The 16,851-nt window shown below is 49.8% G+C and overlaps 2 protein-coding genes across 2 annotated transcripts; one reads left to right on the top strand and one right to left on the bottom strand.

The window, feature by feature from the left end:
- Positions 1 to 8,548: 8,548 nt before the first annotated feature.
- LOC125915145 (EP300-interacting inhibitor of differentiation 2-like) lies at positions 8,549 to 9,883 on the bottom strand. The gene has a single exon (XM_049620813.1). It carries the CDS (start codon positions 9,665 to 9,667, stop codon positions 9,104 to 9,106), a length of 564 nt encoding a protein of 187 aa, XP_049476770.1. The 5' UTR covers positions 9,668 to 9,883; the 3' UTR covers positions 8,549 to 9,103.
- Positions 9,884 to 9,903: 20 nt separating this feature from the next.
- Positions 9,904 to 10,971, top strand: LOC125915144 (ferritin light chain-like). The gene has a single exon (XM_049620812.1). It carries the CDS (start codon positions 10,061 to 10,063, stop codon positions 10,805 to 10,807), a length of 747 nt encoding a protein of 248 aa, XP_049476769.1. The 5' UTR covers positions 9,904 to 10,060; the 3' UTR covers positions 10,808 to 10,971.
- The last annotated feature ends 5,880 nt before the right edge of the window (positions 10,972 to 16,851 follow it).

The following is a 16,851-nucleotide window of genomic DNA, read 5'->3' as shown; positions in this document are numbered from 1 at the left end:
TTTCATTACACCCTGGGGCCCACTTTCTAAACCCACAGGTCCTAGAATCCCAGTGTTGGGGGCGCGCCTGGGTGGCTCAGTCGGTTGAGCGTCCGACCTCAGCTCAGGTCATGATCTCACGGTTTGTGGGTTCCAGCCTCACGACGGGCTCCGTGCTGACAGCTCGGCGCCTGGAGCCTGCTTCGAATTGTGTCTCCCTCTCTCTCTGCCCCTCCCCTGCTCGCTCGCTCTCTCCCTCTCTCAAAAAGAAACATTAAAAACAAAATTTAGACCCGCAGTGTCGGGAGGCGGGTGTCAGTAACCTGGGGGAGACCCGAGTTTTTCCCGTATTGCTTTCCTGCCATGGTTAACACACGCCGTTTCATTGTTGCACCTCCACCCCTGGAGTCCTTATTGCAGGCGGAAGAGGGTTCCGTGAGGAAGGACCTGCCTGCTGGGTCTCTCTCTTTTTGCTAGGGAGGCAAGATTTTCCTGGCAGCCTCTACCCTGTCTTCCGCTGTGATGCCAAGCCCGCGCCCTGCCCCCTGCCCCCCCCCCCCACCCCCTTCACCTCGCCTCCAGCTCGCCGGCCCGCTGCCTGTTACCTGCTCTCCTCGCCGATGATGCTCACAGTTTTCTGCAGCCTGGCCTCACCCACAAAGCCGTCACCTTTCTGGGCACAGTCTGTCTGTCTGTCGGTCTCCCCACCCCACCCCCAGGGTCCCAGCACCTTCTTCAAACGGACCAGCTGTCCATTCACAAACGCTTCAAACTCCCCTGCAGCCTGGGTGGATCTGTCTTCCTCCTGGGGAGGGGGTGTTGGGGGTCGAGGTGGGGAGGACGAGGGCTCGTGTTGGGCTCAGCGGAAGAAGAGGTGATGGGTATCGTGCAGGTGGCACAGTGGGTGCTACGTGATCGTTGGAGAGCGAGATCAGACACGCTGCCCGGGCTTCCAAAGCCAAGCTCTGCACGTTTGCCAAGAGCCTGGACTCTCTTTCTGTTCCTGACGACGAGGAGCAGGTGCAGATAACGGGGCAGACCCTAGAACCTACCGACTGAGAGCGCAGAGCCTGGAGCCAAATCCCTGCCGGGATTCCACTCCCGGTTTTGCCACTTCCCAGCTCTGGCAAGTGACTCTACCGCTCTGTGCCTCAGTTGCTCCCTCTGTAACATGCGGAACGTAATAGCACTTCACTCGGGGCTGCTGAAAAGAGTAAAGAAGTTAAATCTGTGAGAGTCTCGGGAGAGGGCTTTCATAGCCCAGGAGCTGCGTGAACGTTAAACCTCTTAGGGCACATCTGCTCGCTGGAATGGAAGCCGTGCAAGGACCCAATATCTCATTACGTCGCCGAGGCTATTTCTACTTTGAACCAGAGAATCCAGGCGCGGTCTGTCTGCAGAGCCCCAGTTTCCCCGCCACACCGCGTGGCCCGGGCAGGGGCACGGGAGGAAGGCAGGGTTCAGGATTGGTGCTTCGGTATTTTCTCACGCCGTCCACAATCTCACACCCGGACGCCAGATCCCCCCCCCCCCGGAACTGGTCCGTCAAATGTATGCATCTCCCCACCTTCATTAAATGCCTCTTACCGCATCAGTGATGAGATATCAGCTCTTGGGAGCTGGTAAAAGCCCTGGTCTTGGGCTATGATACAAGGAGGTTCTCCTCGCCTCTTTCCGCCCTTGATTTATCCATCGCCTTCTGGTGACGTCGGCACTCTGAGCTTGGTGTCTCCATCTGCAAAATGAAGACACAGGCTTGGCCGCTGGGGCAGAGGCACTACTTCATGACAGTCCCCAGCTGAAGACTACATTTCCCAGGCTCCTTGGCCGCTAGATATGGCCGATAGGACGTGAGCGAAAGTGACGCCTGCAGTTTGGGGGGTTGTGCCGTCCATCCTGGTGTCGGAAGTGGGATTTGATGGTGCGCCATCTTGGTACGAGACAGAATGATTCCGTGGGGGTTGAGTAGGGAGGATGGGGCAACAATAGGGAAGGGGCCTGGGGTCCTTCGGTAGAACTGCCAGAAATGGACAGGAGGGAAAAGCAAGCTTCCCTGTTTAAGATGCTGTTATCTTGGGTCTCCGTCATGTGCCGTCAAACCCAAATCATAACAAATACCCCAGGATTGGGAGGATGTGATGAGTGAGTGGGTGAGAGCAGTGAGTGAGCCAGAGGCTTTAACTTTTTTTTTTTTTTTAACTATGTCATAATATGATAAAGCATAATAAGGTAGTAACTACTTAAAATTATTTACTTTTTATGGTAGGTAGAATTCTAAGGTGACCCCCAATGACCCACATGTTCATATGATCCCCTTTCCCTTGAGTGTGGGTGGAACATGTGAATGTGATGGGGTAGCACTCCCATGGCTACGTCACATTAAATGACAAAAAAGGATTTTGCACGGGCTTTCAATGAATCAAACTGAAGACAATCCTGAATGAGCCTGACAACAAATGTGTGGGTTTTATCTACACCAGTAACCAACTCCCTGGACACTGGGTGGCTGTCCTACAATTCAGTGTTGCCACTCTGCCCTGGAGTTAGCGTCAGCTCCCACAAGTAAGGGCTCAGCCCCGGAGACCTGCCTCCACCTCAGATGCCACTCAAAATCCCCGGTTGTCGCCGCGCTTCTGACCAAGGAGCTATCAACTCAGGGGTTCTCGCAGCCCCCTCTTCGAGTTTGCGAATTCATTAGAATGACTCTCAGAACCCAGGAAAGCACTTTACCATTACTGGTTTATTATTAAAGACACAAGAACAGCCACATGGGAGAGAGACATAGGGCCCAGCCCGGGAAGGGGGGCGCCACGTCCCCGCTCTCGCTGGGTGCACCGCTCCCAGTAAGTCAATGTGCTCACCAACTTGGACTCTCCCCAAACTGTTGTTTAGGGGTTTTATGGAGGTTTCATTATGTAGACATGACTGATCAAATCGCCTGCCATGGGTGATTAACACCCTCCAGCCCGTCCCTCTTCCCCAGAGGTTGGGGGTGGGGCTGAAAGTTCTAAGCTTTTTTTTTTTTTAATTCAAATTTTTTAAATGTTTATTTACCTTTGAGAAAGAGAGAGTGAGAGAGAGAGAGAGAGTGCTGGGGAGGGGCAGAGAGAGAGAGGGGGACACAGAATCCGAAGCAGGTTCCAGGCTCCGAGCTGTCGGCACAGAGCCCGACGCGGGGCTCAAACTCACGGACCGCGAGATCATGACCTGAGCCGAAGTCAGTTGCTCAACCGACTGAGCCACCCAGGCGCCCCTTTAGGTTTATTTCCTTTTAGTGATCTCTACACCCAACATGGGGCTTGAACTCATGACCCTGAGATCAAGAGTCCCATGCTGTTCCGACTGACCCAGCCAGGCACCCCACGTATTCAGATTTTCATTAAAAAAATCTTAATTTGGTTTCCATGACAATATTTACGTATTCTAAGGATGTGCGTTGGTCTAGGACTCTAGATTCTTGTGTTCCCCTCCTCAGAAATTCCAAAAGCTTATATATTTCACCTCTATTATAAGATTCCATCAGTCAGAAAGATGTAGAAGGAACAGGGTGGCATAAACTTACGGGAAACCGGGCATTGAGTAATGAGCCTGGGGCCTCACAGATGGAGGTCAAAATCGGAATTTGACCCCAAGACACCTGGCACCACGACTGATGCTCTTCATGTTCACCCTCCTGCCCCCGGTCCCACTCCCTGCCCTCCTGAGAGGCTAACGCCCGGTTAGGTCACTGCCCCTTGGTGCGATTTGGAGTCAGATGGATCTGGGAAAACAATCTGACCTTCTAAGCCTCAGCGTCCTTTTCTGGGAAAAGTAAGGGACACAACGTCTGACGAAGCAGCTTAGAACTGTGGAAGCCTGCGTTATCACAACGCTTACCGTTTGGGCAACAAACCTCGTTTTTCTCTAAGCCCCAGTCCAGCTTCCCTGCGGGGCAGAAACCTGCAATTTCTGTCTCAGGCCAGACCCTGGAAGAACTCGGGAGAATAAGCAGCCTCTGTGGGTAACCTGATAAGCAGAAACTCCAGGCTGACTTCCCGAACCCAGAGCGACGGTTCCGACCTTGCGATCCCACCACATCAGAGAAAGTGAAAACCATGCTTCTCGAAGACTAGTTTGCAGTTTCACAGGTCACGTGCTTCTGTTTACTGCACACCACTCTCCAAGTTCAGCAACTCCCCTCTGTTACCACTGAGTGTATTTAATCAAGGTCAGGAAAGGGGCCCCTGGGTGGCTTAGTCCGTTAAGCATCCGACTGACTCTTGGTTTCGGCTCAGGTCATGATCTCACCATTCGTGGGATCGAGCCCCTTGTTGGGCTCTGCGCTGATGGTGTGGAGCCTGCTTGGGATTCTCTCTGCCCCTCCCCTGGCACGAGCCCTCTCTCAAAATAAATAAATGATCATTAAAAAAAAGAAAAAAAACTTACATTAAAATAAAGTCAGGAAAAATGCTACATTCTGACTCAGTGTGGACACTTTTGTAATTCTAAGTACCTCAAAATCTACCGCTCTTACCACTGGGGAAAGTAGGGAAAGGGACATCAGGACTCTCACCCTTACTGTCCCCAATCGCCAGCCTGGACAGTCCCAAAGGAAATGCTATCAAACCTTACCAGGACAATTCCAGTGGATTTTAAGGTGTTCCAGAACTTAGGAAAGGAAAAACTTCCAAATTATTTAAATGATGTTATAATAACATTAAAATGTAAAAGTAACAGGGCCGCCTGGGTGGCTCAGTCGGTTAAGCGTCCGACTTTGGCTCAGGTCGTGATCTCCCAGTTCGTGAGTTCAAGTCCCGAGTTGGGCTCTGACAGCTCAGAGCCTGGAGCCTGCTTCGGATTCTGTGTCTCCCTCTCTCTGCCCCTCCCCTGCTGACGCTCTGTCTCTCTCTCTCAAAAATAAACATAAAGAAAAAAAAATTAAACTCTAAAACTAACAAACAGTGCACAAGAAAATGACACTTAGGGAACACTTATACGAACAACCTTAAATAAAAGCCGGCGGTGGGGCGGCGCCTGAGTGGTTCAGTCAGTTAAGTGTCAGACTTGCGTCTCAGCTCAGGCCTTTTTTTTTTTTTTTTTTTTAAGTTTGTTTATTTGTTTTGAAGAGGGTGAGAGGCTGAGGAGGGGGTGGAGGCGGGAAGAGAGAGAGAAAATCCCAAGCAGATTCCTTGCTCAGCTCAGAGCCCGATGTGGGGCTCGATCCCACAACTCTGGGATCATGACCTGATCTGAAATCAGCAGCTGGGACCCTGATGGAGCCACCAGGCCACTCCTCAGCTCAGGTGGGCTCTGTGCTGGGCGGGAAGCCTACTGAAAGAAAAAACAAAAAAGACATCCAGAAGCACATCAAAAGGCTTATACCTCATTTGTAAATAAGGATCACTCGAGGCACACGAAGATCGTGCATTACCAGTAACTACTTCATCATGGTGGGGACTATAAAAATAACCGTAGGAGGGCGTCCGGGTGGCTCAGTGGGTTAAGGTCCAACTTCCGCTCAGGTCCTGGTCTCGCCTCAGCACAGAGCCCACTTCAAAACCTCCACCCCCCTCTTCGGCCCCTCCCCTGCTCACGCCGGCTCGCGCGTGCTCGCCCTCAAAAAAATAAATATTTAAACCAAAAGAATATTGTTTGCCCCTAAATGAATGTTCCCAAAGTAGATCTCTGGTAGATCTATTTATTCCTAGCTACTTTATCTTTCCTGTTTTTTCTACATAAATGAGGATTCTTTCTGTTACATTTTTTCTAAAAGTTTGCCTGTGTGTTTGAAAATAATGCATTTCCAGGCACCCGGGTAGCTCAGTCGGTTGAGCGCCCAACTCTTGACATCGGCTCAGGTGGTGATCCCAGGGTTGCGGGATCGGGCTCAGCCCCGGGCGTGGAGACTGCTTGGGATTCTCTTTCTCCCGCTGCCCCTCTCCCCTGCTAGCACGCACTCTCTCTCTCTCTCTCTCTCTCTCTCTCTCGCTCTCTCAAATAGAAAGAGAATAATTGATTTCAAAAAAAAAATGTAATGTGTCCATATTTATTTGATAGCCTGTTAACACACTGAATTCTCTTGTTTATAGTTTTTCCTGTGGTTCTTAGGTTGAAGAACAGGTCATACCAAACAGTGAAAGTAATGCCTCTTTACAACTTTTCTACCTTGAATTTCTTTCTCCTTATTAATTCCTGAGCCGGTGCCTTCTGTCTCCTGTAAAGCAATGTGAATGATAGTCAAGCACCCTTGCCTTGTTCCTGATTTTGTGGAAGTTCTTCACATATGTGTCTGTTGCTCGGTGGGTGTTTGATCAAGAATGATTACTGAATTTTGTCAAAGGCCTTTGCGGAATCTTCAGTGATCCTAGGGTTATGTTTTTAAGGTTCACTTATTTGTTTTGAGAGAGAGAGAGAGAGAGAGAGAGAGCGAGCGAGCGCGCACCAGCAGGGAAGGAGCAGAGAGAGAGAAAGGGACAGATCTGAAGCAGGCTCCGTGCTGACAGCCACCAGCTGGATGTGGGCTTGAACTCACGAACCGGGAGATTATAACCTGAGCTGAAGTTGGGACGCTGAACCGACTGAGCCACCCAGGCGCTCCTAACACTCTTCTGAAGGACACAAAGGAAGTTTGTTTGTTCTTTTGAGAGAGAGAGAGAGAGAGAGAGAGAGAGAGGGAGGGAGGGAGGGAGGGAGGGAGGGAGAATATCTCAAGCAGGCTCATGAGGCTTCATCCCAGAACCCTGGGATCACCACCTGAGCCTAAATCAAGAGTCAGTTGCTCAACTGAGCCACCTGGGTGCTGCATTTTGGGGGGGAGGGAAGTCTTTTAAAAAATGGGAAAATAGGGGTGCCTGGCTGGCTCAGTCTGCAGAGCACGTGACTCTTGATCTCAGGGTTGTGAGTTTGAGCCCCATATTGGGTGTAGAGATTACTTAAAAAAAAATTTTTTTAAAGGGAAAATAGACCATTGGGATAGGAAGACTCAGTATCATAATGATAAATTAACTGTCATGTGATTCTAAAAAAAAAAAAAAAAAAACAGCTTTGCTTGAGAAGCGCCTGGGGGGCTCCGTCGGTTAAGCATCTGACTTCTAACTTCGGCTCAGGTCATGATTTCACAGTTTGTGAGCTCGAGCCTCGCATGGGGCTCTGGGCTGACAGCTCAGAGCCTTTGGGTCTCCCTCTTTCTGCCCCTCCCCTGCTCACGCGCTCTGTCAAAAACAAATAAACATCAAAAACTACCAGATTTAAAACTACATAGCCAGAAAATCGAAAACACAGCTTGGTATATGACGAAGAGGCATCTTTAAACAAAGTGAGCAGGGAAAAGAAGGACTAGTTGGTAACTGGTGCTGGGGCAACCAGCAGCCCCTGAAAAATAAATTTTGAATTCTTACTGTACATCAGGATAAATTCCAAGTGTTCAGAGACTCAAATATGCACAAAGAAACGACACACACGCACACACAGCCCCCAAGAAAATCTGGAGATCCAATACCTTACTGGTTTAAAAGAAAACAGCAAACAAAAACAAAAGCAAAAACCTGCCTGCCCAAAGGCTTTCAGGAAAACCAGACACAAATGACTAACTGGGGAAAGACGTCCATAACTCACATTACAAGCTATTATCCTATCTCACATATTACATCGCCAGCTACTGGAATCAACAAAGAACAACAATTCTTCAGGAGAGAAATGGATAAAAGATACGAACACAGGGTTCACAGAAAAGGGAATATACATACAATTTCCAATGAGTACCCTGGCCCAGAATTCTCACTTCTGGAAATTCACACTATGGATGTTACAGTAACAAAGAAGCTAAGAAGCTGCTGATTAGAAGATGCCCCAAGGAAAAATGCCGTATTACACCATCAAAGGTTACGATATGCCCCATTGCACAGATGGCAAAACACGACCAGGGCATTTCCATCAAAGCTTTTGCACACAGGCCCTGTGATATGCATACAAGGTTACCTTTCACAGCCATTTTTTTTTTTTTTTGCCAACAGAAAATGGGTGAAGCGATAAAAGGTTAAAAAAAAAAAAAAGGAAAATTTGTCGGATCAAAAATGAGATTTTACTAAGAATTATCTTCTAAAATAAATGATGAATTTCTGACATAAAAAAATCTAAAGACAAAGATGGAGAACGTGAATGCCCATCGATATGTTCCTGGGTAAGTAAATTACAACATAATCAACCACAGAATGAAACAGAACGCAGCTCTGAAAAAGAACAAAGAACGAGGCAATGCAGTGGTTTGGAAGGATCTTCAAGGTACGTTCTTACTGAATAAGCAACGTGTACATCAGTAAGTATGCCCACTTTTGTGAAGAAATGAAAAAAAAAAAACCCAAATTTGCATTTGCTTGTGTGTACACAAGGCAACGACAGGAGAGGCACCTTGCAGATGTGGGTTGTGGCGGGGACTGGATGGAGGGGACAGGGATGGAAGAACTTTCGGTGTATATTTCACATTTTGGGGGTTTTCTGAATAGGTTTACCAAAAAAAAAAAAAAAAAAAAAAAAAAAAAAAAGCTTAAACACATTAAAAATGTAAGAAAAAAAATTCCAGAATCTTCAGATATTCTCGAATACAAGGTTTATCAGGTAATATATACAACAAGTTACACTGCTTGCCGTTTGAAATGCTTCACAAAACACAAAGTCGATCTTGTGCTAAAACCTTCTGTTGAACCTGACGTGAACAGAGCACATATTCGGACAATGTCGAGTTCTCGCCATAGGCTTCCAGTCTCTCCACGGGATAACTCCGCCGTGGCTCCTTATTCCTCCCCATCACGATTTGAGAGTTTCTTTCGTCATCACGGGCTCCGATACTGGCCACAGTACTTCATCGGGTCTCAATGTCCTGAAAACTATCCTTCACTTTTCAGTGAAGCAATTTTGAAAGTCATTTCCACAACACAGGGAGAAGGCTCTGTATCAACCCCAAACTCAACAGTTACAGGAGTCACAAGGCTTTGAATTTCTTTTCTGAGGCTTTGTCGCGATAAACACCCTTCCCCCCGCAACTCTGCCTCGCCTTATCTCATACACTTTGACCTTCTAAAATCGAGGGATAGGACTGGCGCGAGACTTGAAAACAGAGGCTCCCCTCTGCAGTAGTTTCGCCACCAGACTATTCTCTACTTATGTACTTGTCACAACCAAGTTCCTCTATCAGAGGATTGATGACCTCGGACGCAGTGAGGGCTACCGTAAATGTCAAAATGTCAAAATCCATCCTCTGGGGATTCCGCTGGTACTCGGCATCAAACGCTGCTTCCCGGGCTCTGCAGGCCTCCACAAACCTCCTGCGGCGTTCTCCCAGCTCCTGAATTCTGCCCGGAGCGATCGGGTAGTGTTCCAGGTAGTGGCGCAGGAACTGCTGGTAATTGATTCCTAAAACGCTAAGTGGGTGGCGGAGGCGGAGGTACGGCAACGCAGCCAGCCCCGGGCCGTTCCCGGGCCGGGATCGGGGTCTGGCCTGCGCACCCTCTTCCTCCGCTGGCTCCGCCAACAGTCGGGCTACCTGTGCGTCGCGGGCCTCCCCGGGCGCCGCCACCGGACCTTCCCCGGGCTCCGCAGGCCCCGCCGGGGCCGGCTCCCGCCTCCCGCCGCCTACCTCCGCCCGCGGGGCGTCGCGGTGGCCATTCGCCGCGTCCGTCTGCCGGACACCGCTGTCGGGGGGCAGCTCGGACATCTCGGACCCCGGGGTCAGCTCGGCCGCTCCCAGAAAAATTGGAAAAACGGGACGTCGCGACTACGGGCGGGCGCGTAAGTGCGTGTGCGCGAGCGCTGTGCGCACCGGTGAACGCGGCGCGTGCGTTTATCCTACGGATACACCTAGGAGCGCTGCGCACGCGTCATTCCCGGCGCCCGTGCCCCGCCAGGCGCCACCTCGCGGCCAGAAGCGTCATCACAGCCGAAACGGCCCCGAGCGGGCAACGGAACGTCGAAGGGCGCGTCCCTATTTTCCGTTTGAGTCAGTTTAACGTTTACCCCAGGAGAGTCTTACAAGGTTGCTTCTTGTTGGCTTTCCCCAGGTTCCACCCAACATGCTCCTCTCTACGCTTCTTGTTCTCCGGTGATTATAATGCCACATCTGCAGTGCGCCTGGCGGTCCGCTGGATCTGCCTCGTGCTTCAACAGAGCTTGGACTGACCAGACCCAGGGGCACCCCTTATTCCAGCCTCAGACCACCCTCCAGCCGCCTTTACAGTCTCAACCCCCGGAACCACCTTCTCAGCCACCCTCTGCCTCTGGGGCCAACCAACACCGTTTTTTGAGCTTAGCGCCTTGTTGCCGACCAATCATGAGCTCTCAGGGGCGTCAGAATTATTCCCCCGAGGTGGAGGCCTCCGTCAACTGCCTGGTCAACATGCATCTGTGGGCCTCCAACACCTACCTCTCTCTGGGCTTCTATTTCGACAGCAGCGATGTGGCTCTGCAGGGCTTGGGCCACTTCTTCCGCGAGTTAGCCCTGAAGAAGCGCGAGGGTGCCCAGCGGCTCTTGAAGTTGCAAAACCAGCGGAGCGGCAGCGCGCTCTTCCAGGACGTGCAGAAGCCGTCGCACGACGAGTGGGGTAAAGCCCTGGACGCCATGGAAACGGCTCTAGTCCTGGAGAAGAACCTGAACGAGGCAATTTTGGATCTGCATGCCCTGGGTTCTGCCCGTGCCGACGCTCATCTCTGTGACTTCCTGGAGAACCACTTCCTGGGCGAGGAGGTGAAACTCATCAAGCAGATGGGCAGCCACCTGACTAACCTCCGCAGGCTGGCCGGCCCTCAGGCCGCGCTGGGCGAGTATCTCTTCAAAAGGCTCACCTTCAAGCTCGACTAGCAGCCTCTGGAGCCCAGCAACCTTGGAGGGGCCCCTCTGGCATCCCCTTAGTGCCAGGGCTTCTGCCTGGGCTTGTCTGAGCAGCTTTTTAACCACGACGGAGCCCTCTCCCAAACTGTCGACCCAATGGAAACAATAAAGCTTTTTGCAATGAAAAACAGAAACGCTGCCTGTATTATACACCAAGATATTCTAGATTCTTGGTTTTTTGTTTGTTTTGGGGGTGGGTGGGTGGGGAGGATGTTCTTTATTCTCCATTTATCCATAGCAATCCTCTCTTTTTTTTTTTTTTTACATTTTTAATGTTTATTTTTGAAGGAGAGAGAGCGCGCGCGCGCGCGTGCACGCACGAGTGGGGGAGGGGCAGAGAGACAGGGAGACACAAAATCCCAAGCAGGCTCCAGGCTCTGAGCTGTCAGCACAGAGCTGGACATGGGGCCCAGGAACTGTGAAGTCAGAGACTTAAGGGACTGAGCCACCCAGGTGCCCCCCACCCATAACAATCCTCTTAACAATTAAAGCTTTATAATAATACCCCCTTGTTATCTTTAAAACTTCTTTAGCTACTCTTGGACGGTTATGTTCTTCTAAATCTTATTTGTGTGACATAACCTATATGCAGAAAAGTATACAAAAGTACACAGCGGAATGATTTATCAGAAAGTGAACAGCCATGTAACCACCGCTGGAAATTGACTCCCCATATTCCCGAACCCTTCCCCCTTCACAAGACTCTCCTCTCTACCGGGAGGTAACTACTAGCCTGGTATTTATGGTCATTGTTTACTTGCTTTGCTTTTTGTTCTATTCCTGGGGGTGCATTCCTGTGTTTTAGTTTTGTTTATTAAAAAAATTTAAGTTTATTTTTGAGATAGAGAATCCCAACCAGGCTCGCCCCCTCAGTGCAGAGCCCCCATGAGGAATTAGAACTCACGACCTGAGCAGAAATCCCTTGAATTAACTGACTGAGCCACCCAGACCTGCCAGTTTCGCTTACTTTTTGAAATTGTATACCCTTGTGTCTGGTTTCTTTCACGCACTATTTTTATGAGATTCACCCATGTTTTCCATTGTGGTTATAAATAGCTAATTTTCTTTAAACATTTTTTAAAATTTTAAGTAAACTCTAAGCCCAATGTGGGGCTCGAACTCACCAAGTGGAGATCAAGAGACACATGCTCCGAGGACGGAGCCAGTGAGGCACCCCGGTAGGTCATTTTCTTGATAGGTACATAGTCATTGCTATTTTTGTTATGTGTCTCATAATATTACAACATCTTAAATATTGGTTCTCCAATTACATTCTCTTTATTCTAATTAACGGAAAGACTTCAGAGAGGGAAATTCTTTTTTTCAATTTATTTATTTATTTATTTATTTATTTTTAATTTTTAATTTTTTTTTAACGTTTATTTATTTTTGAGACAGAGAGAGACAGAGCATGAACAGGGGAGGGACAGAGAGAGAGAGGGAGACACAGAATCTGAAACAGGCTCCAGGCTCCGAGCTGTCAGCACAGAGCCCGACGCGGGGCTCAAACTCACGGACTGCGAGATCGTGACCTGAGCCGAAGTCGGCCGCTTAACCGGCTGAGCCACCCAGGCGCCCCTCAATTTATTTTTTTAATGTTTATTTTTGAGAGAGAGAGACAGAGGGTAACAGGGTCAGAGGAGAGAGGGAGACACAGAATCTGAAGCAGGCTCCAGGCTCTGAGCTGTCAGCACAGAGCCCAGTGCAGGACTTGAACTCATGAACCTTGAGATCATGACCTGAGCCAAAGTCGGACACTTAACCTACTGGGCCACTCAGGCGCCCCAGGAAATTCTCTCTTTGATTTTGCTGGTGGTGACTCCCATCATGATGGCTGTGATTCCCGGGCATCAGCAAGTAACGTTAATGACTCACTGCTCTCTGCCCTATCAGGAGTAGCTATTCTGGGGGCGCTTGACTGGCTCAGTCAGGAGAGTATGTGACTCTTGATCTCTGGGTCATGAGTTCGAGCCCCACGTTGGGTGTAGAGATTTCTTAAACAAATGAAACTTAAAAAAAAATTTTTTTTAAAGGAGTAGCTATATGTTCTCATTTAATTTTCCTGGTCCGAGCATCGCATTTATAAAACACAACATTCGGCCTCCTTGCTGCTTCAAACACAGCTCTTCACCAGAATCTCTGCCATCACTCTAGGTGTGGCTCATCTCTACAGCCAGTGTGGGGCTTGAACCCACAACCTCGAGATCAAGAGTTGTGTGCTCCAGTGACCTAGCCAGACAGACACCCCACGTGGGGCTCCTTCAAGGCAGCTCCCAGGCTGGGCTGGAGACCCACAGGTCCGTGCTCCCACTCTCAGGCTGCCCAGAAAATCACAAATACTTAACAAAAGAGTTCCCAGACGTAGGTAACAACATATATTATTAGGGGAGGAACTAGAAATTGTAGTAATTTTGCTATAATCCTATGGAGGCACGTATAATCCTGCCCTCTGAGGCCTCAAATGACCTTACAGCAGAAGTTGAAGATCCTTCCTATTATCTGGGCACAGGAATGGCTATAAACAAAATTATAGTGTCTTAAACAGAAGTGCTCACGTGGGGAGATAAAAGCAAAACTTTGAGGTAGATTCCGGGTTGGCTCGTGCTCCCAAGACTGTACTTCCAGTGGCTGAAGCATCTTTGTCTCTGACTTGCTGCCACTATTTCCGGATCATTTGAGGACAGTGTCAATCATGCCACAGACTAAACAATTAAAGGAGCTCATATTAGGGGATTCACAGTTTTGTTTTTGTTTTTTTGTTTTTTTACAGGACAAAAATAAAGAGAATGTTTTTTAAAGGAGATTTAAAAATTAAAAACACATTTTTAAGTTTATTTATACCGAGAGAGAGAGAGAGAGAGAGAGAGAGTGAGAGAGGACACGCACGAGCAGGGAAGGGGCAGAGAGAGAGCTTTGTACCGTCAGTGGTGTGGAGCCCAATGTGGGGCTCGAACTCACAAACGGTGAGGTCATGACCTGAGCCGAAACCAGAAGTCAGGTGCTTAACTGACTGAGCCACCCAGGCACCCCTACAGAAACAAATGTAAAAATGTTTATTTATGTTGAGAGAGAGGGAACAGGGGCAGGGGAGGGGCAAAGAGGGAGGGAGACAGCGAATCCCAAGCAGGCTCCGTGCTGTCGGCACAGAGCCCAATGCAGGGCTCGATTTCACAAACCATGAGGTCACGAGCTGAGCCCAAACCTAGAGTCAGATGCCTAACTGACTGAGCCCCGCAGGCACCCCATGAGGAGACACTTTTTCAAGGGCGTATCTGGTGGGGGGTTTTCATGCGACCGCCCCAGACACTTGCTCTGTTTTCGGAGCCTTACCCCTCCGTAACCGAAGACTTTCTCGGGAGCCTCCTTCCGGTGCCAGGTTGTGACACAAACGCTTCATTTTCTTCATCCTTAGTCTAAGAATACCCGCACGGCTCCAAATGACCCGAAGCTACAGCTTTCTGGAATGCAGCTGGATGGCCTAAGACAGTTGTCTATACAGGACGCTTGTCCTGTTAGCCAGAAACATGAAGGTCGTCTTAATCTCCAGCTTCTCCTGGGCATGGCCTGGGTCTGTATCATCCCCTTTTGGGGGCCGTTCAACAAAAATGCCTCACACAGGGGCTTGGATAAATTGGTCATAGTTCATCTAAATGACAGGTGCTTGTTTGCAGCGATTACAAATCATGTAGAAAATACTCAAGGGCCCGATACCGGGCTGTGAAATTTTATGTCGCATTAAAATTGCAGGAGGGTAATTCGTTTTTAATTATTTAGTTTTCAAATATTAAAACAAGTTTTTTCTTACTGTAATTTTTTTTAATGTTGATTTTTGAGACAGAAGGAGACAGCACGCGAGGTGGGGAGGGGCGGAGAGAGAGAGGGAGACACAGAATCCGAAGCAGGCTCCAGGCTCTGAGCTGTCAACACAGAGCCCGACGCGGGGCTCGAACTCACGGACCACGAGATCGTGACCCGAGCCGAAGTCGGATGCTTAACTGAGCCACCCAGGCACCCCTGTCCTTTTTTATTATATGCTGTTGTCTCTGTGCCTAATTTACAGATTTTTCTCGGAGGTATGCATACATAGGAAAAAATACAGCGTACGTGTTGGGTTTGGTAATTCACTGTTTCAGGCATCCACGGTGGGGGGTGGGGGGAGCGGGTCTTGGAACGTATTTCCTCGCAGATAAGTTGGGGGGCTACCGTCTTTTTAAAAATCAGGACATTCTCTTGTTTCAAAACTGGGTTGGGGGCGCCTGGGTGACTCAGTTGGTTAAGCGTCTGACTCTTGATTTTGGCTCAGGTCGGGATCCCACAGCTCAGGAGACTGAGTCCCGCATCTGCCTGTGCACTCACAGTGTGGAGCCTGCTGGGGATTCTCTCTCTCCCTCTCTCTCTCTGCTCCGCCCCTCCCCCCAACAGATAAATAACCATTAAGAAAAAGAATAAGACCATTTAAAAACAACAGCAACAACAACAACAACAACAACAGCGTTTTCCCCTAGGGATGTTTCCCCTTTTCGAGTAGTCAATGCCCCGAGACCTACCCAGTCCAGGAGAGGTGGAGGCCTGTGTTGTTTTTCTTGCCGGAGATGTGGGAGGAAATGAGAACCTTTTAGCTAATTTTTTTATTAGCCAAGGGGATGAAAGAACATCCTTTTCTCTCTTTTCCGTCTACTCTTCCCTTTCCCTAGTGTGTTCTTGTCGGTCCCGTCTGGAGCTGGCTGTCGGCTGCCTTCTCCACGGAAGCGCTTCTCCTGCACGGGCCTCTGTGCGGGGCGGGGCTGGGCATCTCTCCAAAATCTGCTGAGCCCGGAGCTCAGATGTGAGTGGACGGTCACCATCACCACCAGGGGAGCTGAGAACCTTCCCGTTGGCATGAATTCCCTGAACCCGTGTGTGAGTCTAGGAGCCCCGGGTTCTTTCGTTCCTTCTCTCGCGGATCTCAAAGGCCTGTACCTGCCACCCCCACCCCCTGCCAGCCCCCATCTAATCCTGCATCGGTGATAAAGCAGAGGAGAGAAAAAAAAAATGGAGAGAGGGTTTAGGATACACCTGTGAGGCACCCAAGGGGCCAGAAATATGGCCAGGTTCATGCTTTTGCCAATGTCAGCATCGGGGTGTGAGCCCACGCAATCGGACTCTAGAGGCCGTGCCCTTGACCCCTCTGCTCTACTCTGTGCCCCTGACTTGACTGCTTTGTCCTCTCGAGGGCTGACGCCACCCGAGGACGGCATGCTACGGAGGGCCGTGCAGAGAGCAGTCAGACAGACCCGGGACGACTTCACATTCACTTCTAGTCCCTCCTGAGCAATCAATTCACGTGACCCAGGGAGTGACAAAGCTGTGGACGAGCCGGGGGCATCAAATTCTCACCATCCTTGTTGTTGGGCAGCCAGGACCTCCTTCTCCAGCTTGGCCCCTCACTAGGGGGCAGATACGCCTCTCCAGTGCACGTGGCCCCCGGGGTCCCTCGGCAGCCCTGGTGAAGGAAGATTCCCGGCAGGTTTCTGAAATCTGAGGAAATTCAAGGAAACGCCACGAACCTTTAGATGTCCACCTGCACTGTCGGAGCAGGAAACTGTGACGTGCAAATTGAACTTACGGGAGCGACTGTTCAAATGCTTTTAACGCAGGGGCACCCGGGTGGTTTGGCCGGTTGAGCGTACAACCCTTGATTTCAGCTCAGGTCATGATCTAAAGGTTCACGAGTTTGAGCCCCGAGTTGGGCTCTGCGCTGACAGCTTGGAGCTTGCTTAGGATTCTCTCTCTCCCTCTCTCTCTGCCCCTCTGCAACTCGTTCTCTCTCTCTCACTCTCAAAATAAATACATTTTAAAAATGCATGTAACGTTAAGATCTACACATTACCCATTAAAAAAAAATAGGCTGGGGCGCCTGGGTGGCTCAGTCAGTTGAGCGTCCGACTTTGGCTCGGGTCATTATCTCACGGTTCGTGGGTTCGAGCCCTGCGTCGGGCTCTGTGCTGACAGCTCGGACCCTGGAGCCTGTTTCG

The sequence above is a fragment of the Panthera uncia genome (assembly GCF_023721935.1).
Source record: "Panthera uncia isolate 11264 chromosome E2 unlocalized genomic scaffold, Puncia_PCG_1.0 HiC_scaffold_19, whole genome shotgun sequence".
NCBI lineage: Eukaryota > Metazoa > Chordata > Mammalia > Carnivora > Felidae > Panthera > Panthera uncia.
This window is presented reverse-complemented; position numbering and strand designations above follow the sequence as displayed.